The 26511-nt window shown below is 42.5% G+C and overlaps 3 protein-coding genes across 3 annotated transcripts; 2 read left to right on the top strand and 1 right to left on the bottom strand.

The window, feature by feature from the left end:
• Positions 1–1250: 1250 nt before the first annotated feature.
• On the bottom strand, positions 1251–14206 carry hmox1b (heme oxygenase 1b). Its single transcript, XM_079498748.1, has 13 exons — positions 14092–14206; positions 7254–7382; positions 7061–7123; positions 5821–5932; positions 5193–5408; positions 4777–5049; positions 4566–4650; positions 4329–4374; positions 3464–3575; positions 2457–2672; positions 2033–2305; positions 1797–1881; positions 1251–1694 (listed from the first exon to the last, which is right to left on the bottom strand). Exons 3-13 carry the CDS (start codon positions 7108–7110, stop codon positions 1567–1569), a joined length of 1596 nt encoding a protein of 531 aa, XP_079354874.1. The 5' UTR covers positions 7111–7123; positions 7254–7382; positions 14092–14206; the 3' UTR covers positions 1251–1566.
• Positions 14207–15043: 837 nt separating this feature from the next.
• On the top strand, positions 15044–20438 carry hmgxb4b (HMG box domain containing 4b; the record flags this gene model as incomplete). The annotated part of the gene is made up of 7 exons (XM_079498755.1): positions 15044–15190; positions 16532–16559; positions 16965–17089; positions 17178–17237; positions 18047–18433; positions 19060–19182; positions 19357–20438. 7 exons carry the CDS (start codon positions 15044–15046, stop codon positions 19399–19401), a joined length of 915 nt encoding a protein of 304 aa, XP_079354881.1. The 3' UTR covers positions 19402–20438.
• A 131-nt stretch (positions 20439–20569) lies between these two features.
• LOC306922115 (GTPase IMAP family member 1-like) lies at positions 20570–26503 on the top strand (the record flags this gene model as incomplete). The annotated part of the gene is made up of 7 exons (XM_079499508.1): positions 20570–20954; positions 22403–22572; positions 22925–23095; positions 23575–23685; positions 25031–25153; positions 25959–26311; positions 26416–26503. The coding sequence occupies exons 2-7, from the start codon at positions 22405–22407 to the stop codon at positions 26501–26503; spliced, it is 1014 nt and encodes a 337-aa protein (XP_079355634.1). The 5' UTR covers positions 20570–20954; positions 22403–22404.
• Between the last annotated feature and the right edge of the window lie 8 nt (positions 26504–26511).

The following is a 26511-nucleotide window of genomic DNA, read 5'->3' as shown; positions in this document are numbered from 1 at the left end:
ATGCTGTGTAATAACTTTTGGTACTATAAGTATATTATTTTGATGCGACTGCTTTTGTACTCGGTACATTTGGAATACCTGATTTTTACTTTATAACAGAGTATTTCCATATTGTTGTATTGATACTATAGTATATATATATATACTTGTGGCCCTGGCAACGTACGTGTCATTCTGTAGTCTTCTATGGTGTCAACCAGCTGGACAAGTGTTGGTAGCAAAAAAAAAGAGTCATCTAACCCAGTGGTTCCCAAAGTGGGGTCTGGGGACCCCCAGGGGTCATTGAGGGAGTTTCAGGGGGTCCCCAGCTAAATGATAGTTAGGAACCAAATGGACCATTATGGGTCTGTAACTCTGAGAGTGTACAAATGGAACCAAATGGACCCGTTAGGGTCAAATTAACTTTGATTTTACAATATAAACGGGAGTTCCAGAGTTAGAAATGCCATTAAATGGGGGTCCGTAGACTAATAATGCATGTCAAACTGGGGCTCCTTGAAATTAAACGAGTTGAGAATCACTGCTACCCGTAAAAATATTCTCATATGGGGGTCCCTGGCATGTATTTTCAAATGGGCTCCGCGGGCTAATGAGTGTCAATTTGGGGGTCCTTGACATGAAAAAGTTTGGGAACCACTGATCTAACAGTGGTTATGAATTTAGACATTTTACACAATTATGACACTCTTCTGGGGCAATGAAGGCCATGGTGTTTGAGTAACATGGCAAACTCAACTGGCCACATGGTGGCGATAAGTACCTTTTGAAAACCTTTTTAAATCTGGCAGCAAGACAAGTATACCAGCACTCACGGTATTAGTCCTTTATAAGGCACTTTATTTATTGTTTCATTCTAGTAAGGTATGCTTCCTGCTTGCAACGTACCTTAATAAAATGAAACAATAAATAAAGTGCCTTAAAGACTAATCCGTGAGTGCTGTTATTCTCCTTCAAGTGACTTCCTGACCGTGCACCCGGTAAAATGTTCAAAGAGTTTGTGACAAGTTGAAGTCGTGCGTACTTCCTTCATTTAGAAGCAATAAAAGTACGTCATAACATAGCCTCATACAGTAGTAGGTACATTGTGTCATAGCAATGGCAAGAGTCCTGTGTTGTACCTACTTTCCATACATTATCCTGTAGTGTCACCTTTCTTGCAGAAAACTTATTTCAAGCCTTGCTCCGCAATTGTGGAATATTTGAAAAACAATATGGGTTTATTTTTATATAAACTTTTTTTTTATTAAAACATGAACATATTTACACAAATGAATATTTGTCATCCGAAATATTGTACATACTAGAATACTGTGCAAAAAGTTTCCATGATATCCTTATTACAGTGATCATTTCTCACATGAATGCAGGCTACAGATGCGCTGCATAGTCAACATCAAAGTACAGGATTGTTTATATACAACAGTACAAAATTGCATCATTGAAAAACAGCAATATAACATATTGCTAACATTAGTGCATTCATTAGGCTCTCAATTTACTATAATAATAATACTGCTGTGTTACATTTTCAGGACGGACGGAGTTGTTATTGGTAGTTGCATTTGGCTATAATGCATACATGCCCATGCTGACCGTAGCCAGGGCCAGAAAGAGACCCACGGCAAGTCTGAAGATATGCGAGGCCTTCATCATGATACTGGGGATCTGGAGTGTCTTGCATGCCATCGTTTGATCTGAAAAGATCAAGTAGTAAAATATGAGACAAAAATAAATGTTTAATACCGTCTGCAACGTATATTAATATTTGTGTGTGCATGTCCATCCAAATGTCTTACCATTGGCCAGTTTGGACTGCGTTGTTGTGTGACTCTGGCTGTCATTCGGCGTGACACTCAACATCTTCTGTAGGTCATCAAAGACCTGCAAAACAAAGACAAGAACGGTCTTAATTAATTGTAAGCCAATGACGGTGTGTTCCTCAATGTACATTCACATGCACTTTAAAAAAAAATCATTGCCGTCAAATCATCATATGTGTCCACCTCCCTCCCCAGTCTTGGTCCCTCCTTACCTGGATGTTCAACTCAAAGGCTCTGACGGCCTCCTCCAGCACTCCGTTCCTCTCCTCCTCTGTCACTTCTATGCTGTTCATCCTGCTGCGATAGAGCTGTTTGAACAGGTTGGCGCTCGACACGCCAGGGAAGGAGAAGAACGACAGGCCATCGCCGTTCTTCAGGCCCAGGGACTTCTGGGTGATTCGGCCCAAGATCTGTCCTCCCGACAGGTCACCGAGGTATCGTGTGTAGGAATGGGCGACCAGGAATTCAGGGTTTTCTTTGCCAATCTGTGTAGGGGAGACCAGGAGAGTTGGTTCAAGGTTGCGTTGTCTACTGTCACATAACACTAGAGCTGGTAGCTCCATTGCAGGCAGTGAAATTGAAAAAAATAAATAAAAATGTAACAAGAACACGAATAAGATAAAATAAGTCGCATGCCTGTCTTAATCTGTGGGCATATCTTTTAGTGGCTGCAGGAACGACAATCTTCTCCCTCCAGTCTTGGCCGTAGAAGTGTTCCAGGTCTTTCTCAATGGACTCCAGTCTGGCCAGCTCGGCGGGGAAGTAAATGGGTGCGACACTGGGGTGGTTGGAGTTCCTGTCTAGTGCTTCTTCCAAGGCCTGGTAGATCTCATGTAGGGAACACAGGAGGAGCTGAAGAACAAGGTGAGAGGGAGAGGGGGAGTCAACGTCAGAATAATTTATGCATATTCCGATCAGGTAACAGAACCAACATTTTGGACCCGCAAAGCCCTGTAGTCCAGTGGTGACTAAACCTTTTTTTCAGGGGACCCATTTTTTTAACACATTGTATCCAGACGTCTTTATAATAACCCCCTGGGGTGCACAAAGACGTCTGGAGACGTCTTTGTGAGTGGTGCAACCACTCCAAGGAACAGCAATGTCCTTGTTAACCTATGTGACTCCGTGTTAACCTATGTGACTATGAGTACCAGTAGGGGCAAAAGTGGCGCTGTTGTGCCAGAAACAGAGAGAGAGAGATAGTGCTGCACTGTTGCCTGCTAATGAGAGACAGAGTGCCCGTCCAAAAACACGGGCACTCTACGCCTCTATTCTGAAACAATCCATGGCGACCCAATTCCCAATATTGTCTTTAACAGCACAGAAAATCCTAATTCACACTTGTATGTAAACGGCATAAGTAGCAAAATGCTTGCTTTACTTAGAAGAGGATATTCAGATGATACTCATCCAGAACCAGGCCTGGATGTAGATAAAGTTGCAAAAACATATTTTGGCGACCCAATTGGGTGTGTCAAGACCCAGTCTTTGGTTTTGGAAAAAATGCTCCAGTGTGTGTGTGTGTGTGTGTGTGTGTGTGTGTGTGTGTGTGTGTGTGTGTGTGTGTGTGTGTGTGTGTGTGTGTGTGTGTGTGTGTGTGTGTGTGTGTGTGTGTGTGTGTGTGAAGTGATGTGATGTTTTACCTTATACTGTGCCATGGTGACTTGTCCCCTCTGGTAACTCAGCATCAGTTCTGTGTTCTCTGCCCTGACGTGACTGTCTTTGGTCACCGCCTTGATTTGCTCTGACAGATCGCTGAAAGAAAGTAGAAGTGGAAGATGCTCAACAATGATCCACCCAGCATGTCATGTTCACAGCATACTAATGGGAGACTGCGAGCGGTCTGAACACAGTGTTCTTATGGTAATCATCCCCAATCATTGACAGAAACAGTGGACTAAGTGAGGGACGCGTCAGGGATGTACTACATAACTACACGGAGCAAGTACAGTAAGGCGACACATTTACTCCAGGGTACAATCTGTGTACAGATATGACTGGGGCAGTATTATGCGTGTCTTAAGTACCAGGTCTTATGACTTAATTTAAGACCTGGAGGCGTGGTCAATGCTGTTAGGCCACTCAGAATAGCCAAATGGCATTGATCACGCCTCCAGGTCTTAAGTTAAGTAATAAGACCTGGTACTTAAGACACGCATAATACTGCCCTTACACTCCCCAAGTAAAAGTAGCACTTGAGGATTTCCCCCCGTCTAGACTAGCAGCGTATGGTAATGTGAGCAAAATTGCCTGAACAACTAATACAAAATATTATATGTTCAGAGAGAAAATTACACACATACACACTTTTGAATGCTATAGGTATTCATGCACATACAGTTACTGCACATGCAGCGATGCAGGCAGTAACTTAGTAACTCATAGAAATGTATCACTTGTGTTGAATCATTAATTCATAACTCTGAGTCATGTGTATGGTATAGATTAATATGCAATGACAAATGGCAGGAGAGGAGAATATAGAAGCAGAATAAAATTAATTCCTACCAGTCTCTCAGCTGTTCTGGTGTTGCCGGAGTTCTCTTCTCTGCATCTATGAGAGAGCACAGATACAAATATGCATTTTTACGATCAATCCTTAAAACATTTTCAACAATTATTGTAAACATCAGACAGATTGTCGGCAATTGGGCGGGAAAGAAGCACTTCTTCAGTACTCTCCGAGTTATGAATGTAAAAGTTTCAAATACATAACAATATCATAGTTCCATATGCCTTACTTACCATTGGCCAGTTTGGACTGTGTTGTTGTGTGACTCTGGCTGTCATTCTGTGTGACACTCAACATCTTCTGTAGGTCATCAAAGACCTGCAAAACAAAGACAAGAACGGTTGTTTGGAAGGTACTTACGGTGTTCTTCTATCTATATACATTCACGTGCAGAAAAATCATGAATGTGTCCACCTCTCTCCCCCAGTCTTGGTCCCTCCTTACCTGGATGTTAAACTCAAAGGCTCTGACGGCCTCCTCCAGCACTCCGTTCCTCTCCTCCTCTGTCACTTCTATGCTGTTCATTCTGCTGCGATAGAGCTGTTTGAACAGGTTGGCGCTCGACACGCCAGGGAAGGAGAAGAACGACAGGCCGTCGCCGTTCTTCAGGCCCAGGGACTTCTGGGTGATTCGGCCCAAGATCTGTCCTCCCGACAGGTCACCGAGATATCGTGTGTAGGAATGGGCGACCAGGAATTCAGGGTTTTCTTTGCCAATCTGTGTAGGGGAGACCAGGAGAGTTGGTTCAAGGTTCAAGCGTTGTCTATTGTCACATAACACTAGAGCTGGTAGCTCCATTGCAGGCAGTGAAATTGAGACAAATAAAAATGTAACAAATAAGATAAAAATAAGTCGCATGCCTGTCTTAATCTGTGGGCATATCTTTTAGTGGCTGCAGGAACGACAATCTTCTCCCTCCAGTCTTGGCCGTAGAAGTGTTCCAGGTCTTTCTCAATGGACTCCAGTCTGGCCAGCTCGGCGGGGAAGTAAATGGGTGCGACACTGGGGTGGTTGGAGTTCCTGTCTAGTGCTTCTTCCAAGGCCTGGTAGATCTCATGTAGGGAACACAGGAGGAGCTGAAGAACAAGGTGAGAGAGAGAGGGGGAGTCAACATCAGAAGAATTTATGCATATTCCGATCAGGTAACAAAAACATCATTTTGTACCCGCAAAGCCCTGTAGTCCAGTCAGTGGTTCCCAAACTTTTTTGGAAGAGGGGGACTCATGGTCAGGTCTCTCTTTTTACATTCCTTTTTTATGCATATCGGGTTCGTGTAACAAAACACTTTGGACCTGTGAACTGTGAAGACCTCTAGTGCGTGTGCGTGCGTGTGTGTGTGTGTGTGCGTGTGCGTGTGCGTGTGCGTGTGCGTGTGTGTGCGTGTGCGTGCGTGTGCGTGCGTGCGTGGTGTTCTAGGCTATTTCCTTCCTTATTTTGTCTCAGTCATTTGACCTTTTTCTTTTTGTGTGTGTGTGTGTGTGGGGTTACCTTATACTGTGCCATGGTGACTTGTCCCCTCTGGTAACTCAGCATCAGTTCTGTGTTCTCTGCCCTGACGTGACTGTCTTTGGTCACCGCCTTGATTTGCTCTGACAGATCACTGAAAGAAAGTAGAAGTGGAAGATGCTCACAATTACAATTTACAATTTAGGCATTTAGCAGACGCTCTTAATCCAGAGCGATTTACATTAAGCAATAACAAAAAGCATGGCATACATCACATATATAAAAAGTAGTTATCATGAAACATGCGTAAGCTAAGAATGTAACAGTGGAGTATCTATGTAAACTCTACGTACTATACTATATTATATATTATACATGTGTACTATAAAGTGCTATGACTACATAAAATGCAATTCTAGTGCTGTCTACGTAACGTGCTATAAGTGTTTAAAATACTATCTATTACTATCTATTATGCTCAACATTGAGACACTGCCTTCTGTCTGATCACAGCTAGTTCTCATGGTAAACATGCCCAACAACAGCGGTGTAAAGTAACTAAGTACAGTACATGTACTCAAGTACTGTACTTAAGTACAATTTTGAGGTATTTGTACTGTACTTGAGTACTTCCAATACCTTTACTTCTACTCCACTACATCTCAGAAGCAAATATTGTACTTTTACTCCACTGCAATTATTTGAAAACTTTAGTTACTAGTTACTTTGTAGATTTTGATTATTATTTACAAAACATACATTAACCACTTCAGCCATATATCCATTTCAGCCATTGAAAATAGCCTAGGCTAATAGCCTGGGCTATTTTCAAAAGATTTGTATACATTTGAAAACTTGAAATGGGATATTACTGTATGCATATTGAGGACTTTCTACTTTTGGTACTTTAGGTACATTTTGATACCAATACTTTTGCACTTTTACTCAAGTACATTTTTGCTTGTAACATCGCATTTCTATATTGCACTATTGATACTTTTACTTAAGTAAAACATGTGAGTACTTTTTCCACCCCTGTTTCCCAGTCACTGACAGAAACAGTGGAGTCAGAGAGGGCAGCCATCAGCGATGCATAGAGCAGGTACAGTACAGCTGACCCATTTACTCCAGGGTACAATCTGACTGTACACAGATATAATGTACAGAACTACTGATGTTCACTTCTCAACTACCAAGTTCAATTAACCCTGGAGGAGTTTACTGTGATGAAAAGGTACATGTTATATGTTGAGAGAGAGAGAGAGAGAGAATGAATTCCTACCAGTCTGTCAGCTCCACTGGCGCTGCTGGAGCTCTGTTCTCTACCTCCATATCTGTAAGGTATCTATGAGAGAACACAGATGCCAACAATTTCAACAGTTATTTTAAACATCATACAACAGATTGTTAATCGTTGGTGGAAAAGAAGCAGTGTGAGTTATTTGTTATGCATGTATTTTGATGGTTTCACTCACCAGTTACAATGGTCCTAGTGTTTTCTTTCTCTCTGGATGTCAGCACAGTTTGTGCTCTGTGTGATATTTGCAGTCCACTGTGTTCTTCTCGCCCTCTTTTATACCAGTCCCCTCTTGTCTCCTCCCTCTCTGGTGGCAGGCGGAAAACAGGAAGGGGCTTTAGCTGACTCAAAAGCTCTCTTTGGAACTCCACAGGGGGAGGGACGTCGGGCTAAACATGACACAGCAAACAAACCGTACCAGGAGGAAAGGTCTGGCAGTTAACATGACTCGGCAACTATGGGAAGCGCTTGGAATATGAGAGGGAGGAGCCGTATAGGGCTTAACATGATGAAGCTACTTTAGGAATGCAGCCAGACAAGGAGTACAGGGGGAGGGCTTAGCATTAACCATGACTCTGGAACTCCAGTGTTTAACAAGGCAAGAGGAGGGACTAGCTCTTAGCATGACTCTGGAATTCCATAGTTGAACAGGGCAAGGGGAGGGACTGGCTCTTAACATGACTCCACAATATCCTGAAAGTGGAGATGTGTGTCAACATTGAAACGTTGAGTCATGGTACGGACTGGAGGAACATCACATGACTGTGTGAGACTACAAACACCACGCAAACACGGTTACAGTTTGTTAACTTTATGTTAAAGCATCACTGAATCCATAGAAAATCAATTGACCTCACGGAACAATGAACATATGTTTTATGAGCAATGAAAGAACAGAACAGCTGTTCTATTCCAGTGTTCCCCAGAGGGGGGGTTCATCAAGATAATCTTTGTCTTATCTTCTTTTTCATTATTAGGTTATAAAGTCACTGATACAGTAGTCATGACATATTTCTCAATATCCCTGTTCTAATACTGCACGAAGTCCAAGTGCAATATAAGTATTTATGTTTTTACCAATCAGTCATACATTCTAGTTTAGTTTAAGTCAATGAAGTTGTAGGTCATCTTAAACTTCACAGTTTGGTGAAGAAAAGATTGGTCCGAGGACATTTTTCATGCAACCTTTATTACCTTTCAATAATTTCAACACCAGATGGAGAAAGTAGCTTGGCTACGTATGTTGCTTGTAATTAAATGATAAAAAGTCTGTTGAATTATTATGCAACATTTGCCAAAAAGATGATAGATCATAAAAGGAGAACTAGGACTTCTGCCAGCTGCCAGCTATCAGCTATCACTTTAATCCTAGTTCAGTAGGTTCAATTTGGGTCATACAAACTGATGAAAACATTACAAAACCATTCACACTATACCATTTTGTGTGACTTGGATATCTGTTGGCTCTTTTGCATGGACAATTTATTGGTTTTTAATGTGCAGAGAATCCACTGTGATTAATTTAGTTAGAATATCTCTTCTTCTGTTGCCCTGGGAAATTATTGATTGTATTGTATTTAATTGTGTATGGATTTTCGCTGTTGTATGGTTCAATATTTCACAATTGTATATCTGCTGTATTTCTCAGATACATTTAAGTGTCTCTATGACAAGGAATTGATATTCCAGAGCCTCTTATGAGGCCTTATAGTAATTTTTTTGGTAACTCCTCCTGTACTTGAACTTGAGACACCACATGACCTTGATCCCGACCTCTCATAGCACAGGGACTGGTCTTATTTAACCCGTGTTTCCCCAACCCCTTCTGATTGGTTGCATGACTCTCTGGCACCATATTTAAGTGTGAACCGTTATGTGCTCTGTATTCCCTGATGAAGGCTTAACCACCGAAAGTCCGAAACGTTCTTGTTTTTTCAAGATTCCCTCTGCCCCTGGGAAATCAAACACGGTTACTGCACTGTCTCAGTCTACAATGCCCATGGTGGTCACCCTGGGACTGTGTTGGTTTGCACTTGCAGACAGATGCCATTGTCTATATTTAAGAAACTGCAATGACAGATATATAGTGTTGGACCCACTATATCTGTTTTTTAACGGTTTATACATTTGTACATGTTTTTCTGTAAAAGTAGGATATAGTAATAATAATATAGTAATAATCAGTCGAGGATCCTACAGGCCCAAAAGCTCAAGAAAAAACTGCTTTCTCTTCCTAATAGACCTTCTTAGATTTGAGTGGCATAAAGTGACCTTTTCTGGCTTTTCTGCAAATGCGGCCAGTTTGTATTGGGGTTAATTTCTCACAGTCTTTTTCTAGCTGCAGTCCTTTTTCACAGGCATTCACCAAGGCTGCAGATGCTGATTTCTGGCATGTTGAAAGGTTAATCAGCTCCTATTCTTCACATGTGAATGGATTGACCATCTGATTGTTGATGACATCTGTTGTTTTCCTACACAATCTGCCTCCTTTGTTTCTTGGCTCTTGGAGTCTTCGTGGTGCATCTACTGTAGGAGCTGCACATTGCTTTTTTACTATTTTGAAAAAACATTCGCCGATACAAGCTCACAACGTGTACTTTTTTGAAAAGTAGGAAAAGAAAATGAAATTGTTACTCGAGTCTTGACCCATAACATTTGGTCCGTGACCCACAACTGTGAGTGTCCCGGCCCACTATATGGGAAACAGTGCTATAGAGCATCAGTATTAATGTTTAATTAATTGTGTCCAAGTTTCAAATTATTTAATTATTTAATTTATTTTGTATGATGTAAAAACGAGGAAATTAAAAGTAAAAGTAGGTAAGTATCAGCAGCACTTCTGTATGTTCTCTTGGACTAGAAGAGTCCAACCTGCCACGTTTCACCTCTGCTATAGTAATTGATTGCATTAATCCGATTAATGTGTTCATTACTTTACTTTAGAAGCTGATAAAAGGTGGGGCTGATTTTATTACTTTACATGCATAATGATAATGCACAATCATCTATAGGTTAATGTAGACCAGTGGTTCCCAAACGGTTTCATGTCAAGGACCCCCAAATTGACACTAATTAGCCTGCGGACCCCCATTTGAAAAGATATGCCAAGGACCCCCATAAGAGAAGATTTTTACAGCTCTAGCAGTAATTCTCAAACCGTTTCATTTCAAGGACCCCCAGTTTCACATGCATTAGTCTACGGACGAACCCCGGCCATTTCTATCTCTGGGGCCCCAATTTATATTGTAAAATCAATGTTAATTTAACTCTGAGAGTGTACAAAAGGAACCAAATGCACCCACAGACCCATAAGGGTCCATTTGGTTCAAAACTATAATTTAGCTGGGGACCCCCAGCTGTAACTACCTCAAGGACCACTGTGGTTCCCCAGGCCCCACTTTGAGAACCACTGATGTAGACTACGTTTTGTAATCTTAAATCTGCAAAATGAATGTGTAGCCAACTGGAGTAAAACGTAAGCTGCAACATTTGAGTAGTCAACAGTAGAGTAGAAGTAGGCTATAGTCCAGAGGCTTAGTGCACTTTTTTAGGAGAATAGTGCACTTGCGGATAAAAGCGCCAAATTTTGTATGAGGCTTCTTTACGTCATGCTAAAGGATTTTAGCCTAGGAGCCCTTGTCAAATATCTATTTTAAATATCAAATTGCAAGACTATCAATATCAATGAAATATGTGAAATATGTGAAAATCCGCCTAGTATTTTTCAGACTATATACATCATAAAATGATCAGATTACTTCCAAATGTGATAAAGTTGACTTATTTTGACATTATTAAAGTCACATAACATGAAATATCATCAATAACACCTTTATTGCAATGAAGAATACAAATGAATATGCATCATAGTGCAAAACATGTTATAGAGCTGTGCGCATTCTGCCTAGCTGTCACAATTGCATTTGCAAAGTGGGGAACAGTCCAAATTTGCATTGCTGCATTTGCAGGTATACATCACCTTTACAGGTGCATCTGATCAGCTCTCTGCAAGCTCTGGAAACCTTTGGAATGGTCAGTCAAACTAGCACCCATGACCCTTCTTCTTTGGCCCACCCATAGTTTTGTGGAGAAGGAATCATTTGATGGCTTTGTGTGCTGGTGGCCCAGATGCCCGCTTGGTAAACTGCCCGTTTCACAGTGCCCGTCTTTCAAGCTCCCGGAAGTGCTGGCAGTCAACATCTAGTTGCTGGAAGGGATGCTTTGCCAGATTGACGAATGTTTCTGTCGCAGCATCATAGGCTTGCCAGGTCCGCCAAGCTGACTTTTTACCCTTTCCATTAATAGCCGGGGAGCGGGAATAGAGATTAACCTGTGATGTCATGACATACGTTTTATTTGTGTTTTTTCTATTCACTTGGTCATTAAGGAACACAGAATGAGAGGTCTGCTCTGACCAAATAGAATAGAAAAAAAAACACAAATAAAAAGTATGTCATGACATCACAGGTCCTCTAAAATTTTGGGTGACTGGCTCCCCGGCTATTAAGGCATATGTTGTGTCACAACCGGAATATGCGTGAAACATAGGCAGGGCTCGAGATTTGGGTTCCCCTAGGCTATTGCAGTCTACCAAGCGGGCATCTGGGCCACCAGCACACGAAGCTACCAACTGCACCAAGTGATTCCTTCTCCACAGAACTATGGGTGGGTTAAGGAAGAAGGGTCATGGGTGCCAGTTTGGCTGACCATTCCAGAGGTTTCCAGAGCTTGCAGAGAGCTGATCAGATGCACCTGTAAAGGTGACTGTAGTGTAGTACCTGAAAATGCAGTAATGCAAATTTGGACTGTTCCCCACTTTGCAAATGCAATTGTGACAGCTAGGCAGAAAGCACAGCTCTATAACATGTTTCACACTATGATGCATATCCTTGTACTATAATGGAAAGGGGGAGCAAACCAATATGTTTATCCGTCAGGCTTCTCCTACGAAACCTGGCAATTCTACTCAGCAAGCCATCCTGGGAAGCAGTATAGGGGAAGGCCTCTCAGAGGACATGAACACCCTTTCTTCATACCTGAAGGACTGCCGCCTCAAGCTCAGTGTTGAGAAGACTGTAGCAACAATGTTCCACCTCTACAAAAGGGAAGCAACTCGCCAAATCAACATCATGGTCGACGGTGCCCGGCTACAGTCCCAGTCCTCACCGACATACCTTGGAGTGAAGCTCGACAGAACACTGTCCTTTAAACAACACCTGGACAGTGTTAAGGGAAAGACCACCGCCCGTGCCGCACTGATACGGCATCTAGCTGGCACCACGTGGGGAGTCACCACAAAGACATTGCGCATCTCCACCGAGGCCCTAGTTTTCCCTGCCGCTGAATACTGTGCCTCAGCCTGGAGCCGTAGCCCCCATGTCCAAAAGCTGGACATGGTCTCTGGATGCCTACGAGCCACGCCAACCAACCAACTGCCAGTCCTTGCTGGAATCGCCCCAGCAGAGGTCAGGCGAGAAGCAGCCACACTGGCCCTCACTCGGAAGGCACAGTTGAGCAAATCTCACTTCCTCCACAAGGTCGTTAACGGAGACACCACAGCGTACGTGTCTCAAGTCCCGGCGGCCCTTTGCCACACAGGCCCAGGAACTGCTCGGCACAACACCAGCCGACACCTCCAAGGCTTCCTGGGTGAAGGCAAGATGGAGGGACCAGTGGAAGGCAGCAGATCCTTCCAGGCTTCACTACTACATCGAGGATCTCACAGATGTTCCTGGCCAGCACCTCCCCTGCAGGGAGTGGACAACCCTCAACCGCCTGAGGACGGGTGTGGGACGCTTTGGTGCATCCATGCAGAAGTGAGGTCTCACAGAAAGTGCCCACTGCGAATGTGGGGATCCATTACAGACTGTGGAACACGTGCTGACCAGCTGCCCCACATACCGGCCACCAAATGGTGATCAAGGCTTAATTGACCTAGACAATGACACACTGGACTGGCTTGCTGCAATGGAGCTGAAGGTCTAAGGACATATACGACAGAAGAAGCACAACAAAATTCTACATGCCACAGGAATCTGCACTACATTGCCTCCGCTCACCTGTCATATGTATTGTACAAATATTGCTTTTGTGTGCCATACTGTTATTGTGCAACATTTTGCTGTGACGCAAATTATATCACAATTTCCACATTCACCGACCCCTCCCTTTTTCACTTCACACACACACACACACGCACACGCACACGCACACGCACACACAGCAGCACGGTATGGTACAGTACGGTACAGTAACATACAGTATGGTACAGTAACATACAGTATGGTACAGTAACATACAGTATGGTACATTGCAGTACAGTATGGTACGGTACAGTAAAGTAAGGTACAGTACAGTACAGTACAGTACAGTACAGTGTGGTACAGTACAGTACAGTACAGTGCAGTATGGTACAGTACAGTGCAGTACAGTACAGTACGCTACAGTATGGTTCAGTATCGCACCCAAAATGTAGTCTGACTGCATGAACAAGTGGGCACCATGCACAAGTGGCCACACAACTGGCCACCTGGATGGTGTGGCGCGAGACCGTCCGATGGCCGGTCGAGTTCTAGTTCATTTGTATGTATTCTTCATTGCAATAAAGGTGTTATTGATGATATTTCATGTTCTATGACTTTAATAATGTCAAAATAAGTCAACTTTATCACATTTGGAAATAATCTGATCATTTTATGATGTATATAGTCTGAAAAATACTAGGCGGATTTTCACATATTTCACATATTTCATTGATAATAATGGTCTTGCAATTTGATATTTAAAATAGATATTTGACAAGGGCTCCTAGGCTAAAATTCAATAACTGACCCTAACGAACCATCATGCAAAAAATTACGCTTTTATCCGCAATTGCACTATCCTTTCACTAAGCCCCCGCACTACTATAGGCAGGCTGAATACCAAACCAACCACAAAAATCGACTCAAACTCAAAGAGTAAAATTGCAGTAGGCCTACCTTATTTGGGTAAAGTTATATAGGTACAAAACAAACCTATTTATTTTCCATCACATTGGGTGGAGCGCCTATTATTGTCACATAAATTACAAATCGCTACAGATTTATTAGAATGTGCTTTGATAATCTGCCCTTCCTTTCCACACCCGGCTTTAACACAGCTGGAGGTGATGACGTTAATTGTGTGTAGGCTATGGCGCTATGGCAATGGCATGCTACTGTCACTGCATGTTCCATTTGGTTTGTCTGATCCACGGCTACTGCAGAGCGTTCAAGAAGTCACGGCTCTGTCATGCGCTCCGAATAAAAACTTGAACAGAACTTTAAATGGTGACATGTCACATGACGCATTTTAGGATAGCTCACAACAACAACACATGCCGGCACCAAGCCAGGTAGGCTATGCTACTAAACAAACACTGTACAGCCAACAGTCGGCTGTGCACTGCAGGCAGCAGGTTAGATATACAATATTTTGATTCTGAGATTTTGTATTACGCAGCGTCACGCAGTGTTTTCTGTTGTTACATGTTTTCAAATAGCATGTGCTAAAATATGCTTTTTCGTGCATTAACAATTAACAACAAAGTCAACATTAGTCATTCTGGTTCTCTCTCTCAAATAGGTCTACTCAACCCTAGCAGAAGTAGCCTGCCCTGAAGGATCAAGACTTTATGACTTTTGCACGTTATGCATAATTGCAGATCTATGTCAGACTTGTCAAATGCTATAGTTGCTCTGTCAAATGTATACTTAAATTAAAAAAAATAAGTGCCTATGCCTGCAACAATTAATATGTGGTTTTAGAAATACTACTGTATAAGTACAAAGTAGGCCTACACTTTCTTTTTAATATCAATGCAGTGGTGTATTAAAGTATTTTTCTTTATTGCTCTGTAATTATGAAGTAGTGTATGCTTACCTTGATAATGATGAAGTTGACAATCATATTAGTTTTGAAGGACTAAAAATCTTTTTTTTCCCAGATATGAGAATGGATGGGGAAGCAGGCCTTGCCAGTGGGCGCATCCAGAGGGAGAGAAAACGTTCCTACAAAGACTTCATGCAGGACCTGGATGACACAGAGCTGGGTGTTGAGGAGGAGGAGCAGGAATACAACACCAGGAGACATAAGGTTGGACATAAAGATGATTATTTTAATACTGGGATAAAATGGCTGTCTGGAACGGTTGGACATAAAGATGATTGAATTATGGCAGGGGTGCCCACACTTTTTTGACTTGAGAGCTACTTTCAAAATGACCAGCTCAACAAGATCTACCCACCTAAAGAATTATTAAACTTTTTGCTGAAAATAGTTTAAACATGTACCTGAGGGGGCTTTGGAATAGCTGAGCTGGTTTTACATAATTATAGACAAATGTACTTGGAATGGGAAATGGAGGGAGAGAAATGGAATACCGGTAGGGTTTTTTGTATTCAATTTGTAATGCTACCGACCTTTGTGCACAGCAATACTCTTGAAAACAAAAGTATTTTGTTGTGGGTTTGTGGGTTTCAGCTGACCGGCCCTTTTTGATATCAATCAATCAAGTCACCTTAATTCAAGTGGCAGATGCCAAAAATATCGATATCTATTCTTTATATTTCAATTAAATATTCTTTAGGGGCATGTCATGTGATCTACCTGCACTGCCTTTGTGATCTACTGGTAGATCGCAATCTACCTTTTGGGCACTCCTGAATTATGGGATAGAATGGTCTGCTAGTGATATGGGTTCCACAACAGGTGCCAAGCCTTTCATGAAGCTAATTATTAGCATTTTCAGAGAATCACAGCTTCTTCTTTTTCTTCTCTCAAGGCTAATAATGGACCTAAATTGCTGGTGTAAGTGAATGAATGGGGTTTTATATTGTGATTATTTGAGGCCTGTAATGTCCGCCTGTCTGTATTGAACTAACCTCGCGTCACCAGGCTTTCCACCTCGGAGGAAAGCCTGGTCTGTGTTACAAAATTTCTGCGTCATTCGGTCGGGAGCGGATGATGTTACGTCATGTTGTAGTCATTGTTTTGTAGTCCTCAGGCCTGAACCCTCAAACCAGAACTTCCTTTCCCTCAAAATGGAAGAATAATACCATCCCAATAAAAGCCTTGATGCAGCGTAGTTTCGCTGATTTCTAAAATATGAATGCGAGTGTACTTCCAGAGATGTCTGTATACCTTTTGTTATCCCACGGGTTAATTATATTCTCATCGCACGCTATGAGAGAGCGAGTTACGCTTTTATTGGGAAGGTGTTATTCTTCCGGTTTGAGGGAAAGGAAGTTCTGGTTTGAGGGTTCCGGCCTGATGACTACAAAACAATGACTACAAGTTACAACATGACGTAAGATATCATCCTCTCCCGACCGGATTCTAAACCCAAAAAGGAATGCTGCCTAGGCTAGTATTGAAGGATTCTTTCACCTCAAAGTCAACAGTTGTGAGTAATGCTTAATAATCCACCTTTTTCAGGAACCGAAGAAGTATCAGAAATATCCGGGTAAGGAATGTTTGACATAAGCTGGTGTGTGCTGTTGAGTTTCATTCATTTTCGGTGTGGTTGGGGGGTAAAATAGTGAAATGGCTAAATGTTAATGAATATTGTGATGCCAAGGTGTGTTTTGTGTGAAATGAAATGAAATGAAATGAAATGATTACTATATTTACCCAGGGTATCTGGGCTAAGCTCAAGAACTTGTTTCCAGCCAGGCCCTGCTCATAGAACACATTTCATCGTAGTGGTTCAATGCCTTGTTCAAGGGCACTTCAGCGGTGGTAATTTTAACGTGTCGGACCGCTGATTCGAACTGGCGACCTTCCGGTATCAAGACCGATCCGCTATCCGTTCGGCCACCGCTGTGTGTCTATTTTAATGCTCAAAATGTATGTTTTGCACAATTTGCAGGCAACGGCATGGCTGATCCTGAAGAGTGTGCTGTCTTTCTCCCGGCCTGTCCAAACTATGTTCCACAAGACAGTTGGGGACAGAGAGGAGGGACACAAGAAGTAGAAGAGACAGAAGAGTGTGAAGTACATGCTAAAGCTGTTTAGTATATTGGTTTTCTACAAAATGTGTCATCTCTACGGTATAAAATGTCAAATATTTGGTTTTATGCAGATTGGTCCCCAAGACAAGTTGTTGCATGCAGTTTGTACAGCAGAGGGCAGCACTGGGCAGGTAACTCAACAGGTTCTTTGAACTGAATATGGTGTCTGTGTGTGAGTGAGTGAGTTTGTCAGTAATTCAGACTTTTTGCCACTAGCCAAGTACGATTTAATCAACAAGGCACAGCAGAACAGGTGAAAGTAGTTGTTGAAACAGGGAAAGAGAAATGATCTCACCAACAAAGTTAAGACGTGTGGAAACTGGAAACCCCAGAGGGCAATAATATGTTGAGGAATAAAACTACAGATCTAGTTGAAACAGGGAAACGGACGATAATCACGTAAACTCCAGGTGGGAACTTTATTATGACCACAAATCGTCATCGTCTGTGCCTGTTTATGTGGAGGGGGAAAGTAAGTTCCAATTGTCGTCAATTAAATTGCATTTGTTACACTTTTACTTAACACATGCGAATTGTCTTCCATCGCTACAGTGAGGGAAGGTCACAGAATCTGATGAGTAACCAAATGCAGTGCAACGCCACCGTGTCTCTGTGACACGAGAGCACTGACACATGTGACATGTGATATGATTAAAGCAGATTTGGGGAGGTGTCCAGCTACAGTATTTGTCTTTTCACACTTGTGGTTTCAGGCTATTTTAGGATTACACACGATTGTTCTAGGCATGCTGTTCAAGAGCATTACACTGTAATATGCATCAGCTGTGCTTACAATAATAAAATGAGAGAAGTCTGTCTGTTAACCCTGGTCCCTGTTAATGAATGGATTGATGCTAAAATGAAAGTAGGCCTACATCACTGGCGGGGGATGACCTATTTACCCTTTGCCCCCTCTCTCTGCTTCTTAAATTCTTAAAAGATGAATGAGCGGTCCCTGCCTCAGTACTGGGCATATCCAGATGATCAAGACGGTGCCGCTGTGAGTCCCACGGGCAGCGAGTCCCACATGAAGAGTCCAGTTGGCTCCGTTGCCACCAGTCCAGTAAACCACCTGGATTATCCGCTCTTGTCATTGTCAAATTCAGTGACGCCCATTGCCGATCCGTTGAAGTGCCCAGATAGTGCATTGATGTCTAACATGGGTAGTCCAGCTAGCTCTCTGTGTTGTCTCAGCGCCTCCGACAGCCCAACAGCCGATGCCTGGGCTCCGGGATGCATCGACCTGGGTCCCGCCAATGTCGCCGCTCACCTACACCTGCTGGGAGAGTCCTTGTCCCTTATCGGACAACATCTCCAAGAGACCAACGTGAGTTTAAAGGACTTATAAAAGAACATGTTGGCACTGTCCTCCAATAACCTTATTAATCCAATCTGAACGGGAACCCCTTTTGGTGTTTTAAGCATTATGTTATACTTTAGCTATTGAAAAATAGCAGATCTACAAGCTCATAGCGCGAGTGCCGCGCTACGAGCTTGTAGGTCTGCTATTTTAGAAAAATCGTGAAAATGTGGCCCAAATCTTTGAATATGTATTCTTTCAGAGCGAACGTTTATAACTCAAATCTTTGCTTCTGGGGCGTCACTAAAACAACATATTTTCAGATGAAGGTCCGCGGCAAAATACAGATCATTTTGGGGGTCCTTAGGGTTTTCAGAAAACTGTCATGATTTAGAAAACATTTGTAGAATCGTTCTCGGGTCTAAATGGGTAAAATGTACCTACAAAATGGAAACTTTCAGCTTGGATTCCAACATGTTTTCAACCATTTTTTCTCCACCATGTCTTGGACACCCAAGGTTTAAAGATTTCAATTTAAGATGTGGGATGTTTTGCAAGACACCAACTAAACATGATGACCATGATCGCATTACTTTTGGTTAAAGCTTCACAGGAACATGCAGGCTAATGAAATATCTGTCCTCCGCCTATAGAAGCTGTTGTGGGTGTCTGGTGGCCTGTCTTTGCTGCTGGACTCTCTTCTGTGTTCCCTGGCTCCTCTGACCTGCCTCACATTACAAATACCAGAGCTCAGGAGTTGCTCACAACACACAATGGTGAGAGAAGTTGCAACTTGCACACAGTAAGACCTACAGTATATGTATATTCTATACATATGCATGCACAGTACATAGTATTGTAAATTGTATGTGTCAAATTTATTTAACTGCCAGTATCTAGTGTGGTTAAGGAGAAATTACTTATTTCCCTTTCTCTTGCTTACTTTTAAGGCTGATACTCTGGACAACATCGCCTATGTGATGCCTGGCATGTGACTGATGGAGACCTTGTTTGGTGCACACAGCAAGTTGGAACATTATGACATATTTAAGTTTTGTTTGGATTCTTTGGAGAAGAAGCCCTTTTGTTAATTTCTAAGTTTTGTTTGGATTCGTTGGAGAAGAAGCCCCTTTGTTAGAAAAACGGATGACTGAATGAAAACGACAGTTGATTTGTACAATGCACTCTATACATGTAGCTGCACGAGTTAACAATAATAATGTTGGGCAATATTTGTCGTTTTCTCAAAAGTACTTTTCGTAACATGCCACACATTCTTTATTGAACTTTCGTGAACACTTCCTTGATCATGTCTTCCTTGTCAACTATAAATAGCATTTTAGATCTGTTCTAGGATTGTGGTTGGGGACATTTTGATTGTTTTAGAGCTGGTATGTTGAGGTTGGTATGTTGTTCATCAGTGTTTTAGACCAGTGGTTTCCAAACTTTTCAGCTTGAGACCCAAAATATAAATTTGGTGTCTCCCAAACAAACAATATACAGAAATACATTGTACACACACATTGTAGATCTGCCATTTTCACTATTTCTTAAGTCTATTTATTCTTTTGCGATTTCTGAAATAATTGAAATTTTATCTCAATTCACAACCCATGATTGGTTGGGTCTCAACAACCCTCTGTTTGAGAACCACTGTTTTCGACAACAGTGCCCATTTACTGTAAAAACATCTTTGCCTTTCAAGCCACCAGATGACTGGAGCTGTGGTTAATGAACCGTAGCTTACCACTATATATATAAACTAACGAAGCTTGAAATGTTAAGTGTGGGTCATAATGTGAAGGACCAGTTCTTGGCTAAATATATTGAATCATGATCTGTGCATAGAAGGATATTTACATTTTCTCCAAAGTCATTCAAATGCTACTGAAGTGAACTGAGTCAAAGTTGGCTAAATATAATTATGCTCTTAGTCATGCCTAGGCATTTGCATTTAGTTTGTAAATCAAATCAATCTCTTCTCCAGGGACAAATGTGCTATAAAATTAATAAAACACAGTAATATGTGTAACTGTGCAAAGATATTCTGTTCTCGATTATCTCCAAGTTTCCAAGTATCTGCAACTTGCTTTTCATACCATTATTGAAATGAAAATTCCTTGAAAATCAAACAAACCACATTATGCTTTGTTAAATGGTCGGTAGGAACGTCAATTACATTCTAGTCATAGTCTGCTAAATACATCAGACCACTGGTATGCATTTTTAAAATTTTATGAATCTAATCCACACGGGTGTGGTGCTTGAGTAGAGTGAGTCACATGATGTGGCCCAGGTTACTACTTCGCCACCCCATAATGGAATGGTGAACAGCTTGCAGACAATGAGGGTTAGAATGCACAGAAAAATGTGCTGCGTGTGTGAGAGAAAGACGGGGAGGGGAAAAGAGAGTGAGGCGTGGAGATTATGGCAATTTGGCAGTGACTATAGACCGGTGACTCTGAGACACCTGTAAAGGCAGTAGCGCCGGAAAAGTTCATCTGAACACAACAGAGAAGACAAGCTGATAACAATTATACACTTTTGAGTGAGTATACCATTTACTATGGGGTGAACACTGAGGTATTTAATTGTTCTCTATTGGTGTCATGAATCCTTAAGTTGGACTCCAGGTTAATGTTGGTTATATCATACAACAAACCTGTAACCTGTCTATGGACTGTGCACACTGTAATGACAGATTTAGTCGTGCCATTTGTGTCCAGGACCAAGAGGATTATGTTCATAGGTAGATTTCACCCTGAATGGTGTGTGCTTATTTAAACTAGGAGGTATTGGGATTCTGCATTCATACCTGAATGATGTGTGTTTGTATGTGTTGGTGGGTGCCTGGGCATTTTAATCTAAATGGAAAGTGGTCAAGGTAGAATGCTGTTGAACTTGTCTGACGGGCCGTTCACTCACGCAAACCATGAAGGGAGCATTTGAGGAGGAAACGGTGTTCTAGTTAAATGAAATGCTGCTAAACGGGAGCGTAGCCACTATCAATGACCACACACACACCACAGTACTGTTTATTCAGGCGCACCACATGAAAGGAATACAGTAGAAGGAATGGATGAAAGGGAGAATGTTTAATGTTTGAAAATGATACAAACTATTTTGAAGACAGGATAGCTGCACACTTACACTGACAACCGACAGACGGTTCATGTTACATTCACAGCTCTCTGAGTGTAACTGTAGTGTGTTTAATTCTGTGTAACCTTTCGTTGTCATGGAAGGCAATATTTCTTCGGGGCATAGCAGTGGAGTTCTGTTTTTCTAGTTTCATTATGACATCATTTCAACAACACAGTTGTTTGCCGTGTGTGTGTGTGTGTGTGAGAGACACCTCAGGCTACAACCACATGTATTGACTTACTATAAATGTAACGCACCCTCTGTCTCGTTGCCCTTATTCTACTTACCTAATTATAACTGTGATTCATGTTGTGCACTTTATTTAGGCTTGTACAGGTTTTCACAGCCTTTTCAGTTCCAAAATGCGTCCTTCACATCTTGTATAAACAAATAGTCAGGGTGGGTCTAATCACGGCGCAGCGTCAATGTGGTTCTCAGACTGATGTAATCTATGAAGTCAGTAGTATGACATCAGTCATCTTCAGACGCATTTGGGAAAGTTTCAGCCCAAGCTGACTTCCAGTATCCATCTATACTGTGTGTGTGTTTTGTCTGTCTGTCTGTCTGTCTCTCTCTCTGTCACAAATTTGGTCCCAACCGCTGGCCTCGGGGAACTTCATGCTTGTGCCGCATAACGGTATAAATGGAACAGCTTTCATGATTCCTGACATGCATGTTCCCCAATAGGCCGGGGTCCCGTTCCTATTAAAATGTACGTGTTAAAAACATGCAGAGGAAGAAAACCCTCCCCTCTAGACAACTCAAGCGCCTACAGGACTTCACTGTGAGAAATCTCTGATCGTATCTTAATGTCACCTGCCTTCCCTCTCCCTTCCCCCTCTAAGCCAGCAGCTATGAACGAAGACCACAGTGGAAAGGTCTCGGGGGCGCCGGCTCCAGAGCTGCGGCTCGTCCTCTTGGGGAACATTGGCTGTGGAAAGACCGCATCGGGAGACACCATCCTGGGCCAGCTGTCTCCTGTCTCTCGCTCTGACGCCTCCAGGAGCTGCCAGATACGACAGGTAGAGGGCTGTCGCCATTACACATTTAAGTCACACAAATAATTAACGGTGTGATTGTGTTTTTGGCGTTGGAAATTGTAACATTTATGAATAGAAATTACAATTCTTTTAGGCTTCGTAATAAAAATAAGTGCACAGGGCAGATAGAATAGAAATATACCAAAAAATTACTGGCATTTTTATAAATGTGGCAATACTTTAAAAAAGGTTAAAAAAGATTGGATAGCTGAAGCTTGTAGATATGCTATTTCTGCTTTTTTATGCGTGAATACATTTCAAAATGGAAAAGATTATGACAAAAAGAATTGCGATTAGACAACTTAGTAATATTTGTGACAACCTGTGAGGACAGGGCTCCTCGGAGAAGAGGCAGCTCACGCTGGTGGAGGCCCCGCGGTGGTACTGGAGCGGGGAGCACGTGGAGGAGAGCCTTCGGAAGGAGACGGAGCGGGCCTTGACACTGACGTCACCAGGTCCACACGCCTTCCTACTGCTGGTGCCAGTTGGCCAGTTCATCAATCAAGTATGACATAATCACTACTACTAGTGCACTCACTGTACTACGAAACTAAATCACAGGCTTGCATGAATAGGAGGAACGATTTTGTGCGGGAGTCCGGGAGATAAATTGCTTGCAGATGCGAGGGGACCTCATGCTAATGGTGGCACCTGTGACTACGGTTCTTTACATTTTTATGGGTTATTTTTGTTTCCTACATTTTGTTTTTAATTGTTATTTCAAAACATTTTCAAAAAACATTGCCCAAAAAAGCAAAAATGTTCATGAATTTAATTATTTTTTTCACCCAGTAATTTCAACAATAAAACAAAAGCCGATCTGCTAGTAGATCTGCTATTAGTTTGGGTACCCGGGAGACATCACATTTCTCTTTTGGGTCACAAGCTGCCGAGCCACGCCGTAAAAGAGTGTATAAGAGATACATTTATGTTAATGTTTCTTCTCTCCTTCTAATCAATGCCTTGTTATGGTGATGGTGGCAGATTGAAGGTCGCATGCCAGCGGAGCTAGAGGAGGTGTTTGGGAAGGGGGTGCTGGACCACACTCTGGTTCTACTCACCTGTGGGGACTACCTGGTGTTCCGGACCGCCCAGGTATTACACATATAAGCACACCTGATGTCACAGAAAATTACCTACACAGTGCTACTGGTTAGCCTGTCGGACAGAGGTTAAATACACATATATACCTACCCTATAGGGGTCCCTGGAACTCACTTTGAGAACCACTGGCATAGTGGTTCTGAAAGACAGACATATGGGTCACCTGAAGCTCACAGCCCAAAATCTGGGACCATATCGCACCCCGAGTTATAGTATATACCCCAGACAGGGATTCTGTACACGGATTTGGTGGCTTAGTAGATACTATGATGATGATGATGATACATTTCTCTGTCATGGGTGAGAAGGCTGACTTTGAAGGATCAACCTCTTTAACTCTATTCGACTATAGCTTCAAAACATCTTGAACTTGAATGTACTTCTAGTTACTTTCCGTCACCACTGATGATAAGTGAGAACAGAAGAAGTGGACCATGTTATAGGCAGCGTCCTCGAGTCAGGGGGACAGCTGAAAACATTTCTACTGAGGCCTGATGATAATAACCCATTTTGACCTGAGATCAGATTCTAAAAATGTCTTCTACATCCTGACAGTTTTCTGAAAAAGCTATGTTTCTTTTTTTTTAATAACCAAAATATAGGCTAATAAGTAAGGCTGCATGATATATCGATCAGATCAATATGTACCTTCATCAGAGTGGAGAATATAAGTATAAATCAAGTTGAGCAAAGCCACTCTTTAGACTAGTGAACTGAACATGTTCTGTTTATATCAAGTACTTCATACCAGCCCCTTATGAAACTACTATTTCATTTTCCATCCTGAATGGCAGTAACTAGCATATAATGAGAACTGAGAATATCTCCACAAAGGTTTACTCATCAAAACTGATTATAAAACTGTAACCATCAAAGCATGCACTCAACATATAATGGTTATGTGACCATGAAATGTGCATAATATAAAATCTTAAAAGTTGTATCTGATATTTGTGTGTGTGTGTGTGTGTGTGTGTGTGTGTGTGTGTGTGTGTGTGTGTGTGTGTGTGTGTGTGTGTGTGTGTGTGTGTGTGTGTGTGTGTGTGTGTGTGTGTGTGTGTGTGTGTGTGTGTGTGTGTGTGTGTGTGTGTGTCGTGAGTACTTTTGAATTGAGTGGCTTGTGTCGTGAGTACTTTTGAATTGAGTGGCTTGTGTCGTGAGTACTTTTGAATTGAGTGACTTGTGTCGTGAGTACTTTTTAATTGAGTGGCTTGTGTCGTGAGTACTTTTGAATTGAGTGGCCTGTGTCGTGAGTACTTTTGAATTGAGTGGCTTGTGTCGTGAGTACTTTTGAATTGAGTGGCCTGTGTCGTGATGACCTCACTGTGGTTCACAGGCATATCTGCAACAAGAGGACCCAGGTCTTAGGGAGGTGATCGAGCGCTGTGGGGGGAGGTACCACGTACTTAACAATCGACAGAGAAATGACCGGGAGCAAGTCCGCCATCTTCTAGAGAAGGTAGGCGTGAGTGTGGGTGTGTGCAGCGTGTGTTTTCTTTTATTATAGCAAATGAGCGGTGCCTTGCCCATGGACACCTCAACAGAATATTCACTTAAAGTTACCAAAAAAATCACACTTGTGAAGTGAGGGGAGCCCAGATTTTTGGGCCATGTTGATGTTCTCATGTTTTTTTCCAGTAAGAATTGAGGCTTGAAATACCTGCATGTATAGTGGAGTAAGCAATAGGTCTATTAAAGTTAATTAATAGGCCTATTAGCTATGCTTCATTGTTATCTGCAGTGTTGGGCAAGTTAAGCTACATGTAGCTGACCCAACTCTCTAGGTCGTCCTCCATCGTTGCTTCCAGTCATCCCGGTTCTCCATACATCTGGCCAGTTCGTTGGTGCTTTGCACTCCTGCGTCGTTCTTGAGTACATCCACGTATGTTAGTGTGGGACGTCCTCGTGACCGGTGGCCGTGTGTTGGTTCCCACAGCACTAGTTTGCTGGCTGTCAGCTCTTGGTGTCTTTGGCAGTGTCCTGCTAGTCTCATTCTCCTGGCTGCTATTTTCTGGCTCACCCATGGCATTCCATCATACAGATTTGTGTTGGCAACATGTGTGCTCTTACTGATGTTGAGTGCTGCACGCAGCATTCTGGTGTAGCACCCATCGAGAGACTTCTGCAAGGTTGGCTTCAGCAACACTGCAATTTAAATCCCATAGACTTGGCTGCCATATGACGTAATCCTCAAAAGCCATGTATATTATGTAACACGTTTAAGGGACAACCTTATGTTAAAATGAATTCATTTGTTTTTGCAGATAGAAGATATGGGGAAGAAGAATGGAGGATACTACCGGTACTTGAAAACAGCCCACCAGGGAAAGAGAGAAACTGAGGAAATTGAGGAAGTGAAAGGAGGAGAGAATGAACCTGGAGAAGCACGCGATAGAGGAATGGTGCAGGACAAGAATGAGACGGTGGGGTCGAGATACGACGCGAATGCAGACAGACGGACAGACGAGGGAGTTGGAGAGGAACATGATGGCAGCAGCACTTCCTTAGAGCAGAGGAGAAGGGGGGAGGAGGAGGAGAGGAGAAGAGAGAAGGAGGAGAGGAGAAGAGAGGAGGAGGAGGAGGAGAGGAGAAGAGAGGAGGAGGAGAGGAGAAGAGAGCAGAGGAGAAGAGAGGAGGGGGAGGAGAAAAGAAGAGAGCAGAGGAGAAGAGAGGAGGAGGTGCAGGAGACTGTGTCATCAGTGAGCGCTGGTCTCCTTTCAGCCACAGCACCAGAGTCAAAGCCACAGTCACAACACAACGGTCTCCTTTCAGCCACAGCACCAGAGTCAAAGCCACAGTCACAACATGACAGTCTCC

This window comes from Electrona antarctica, assembly GCF_951216825.1.
Source record: "Electrona antarctica genome assembly, chromosome: 4".
NCBI lineage: Eukaryota > Metazoa > Chordata > Actinopteri > Myctophiformes > Myctophidae > Electrona > Electrona antarctica.
The sequence above is the reverse complement of the archived record's forward strand: the minus strand, read 5'-3'. Positions and strand labels throughout refer to the sequence as shown.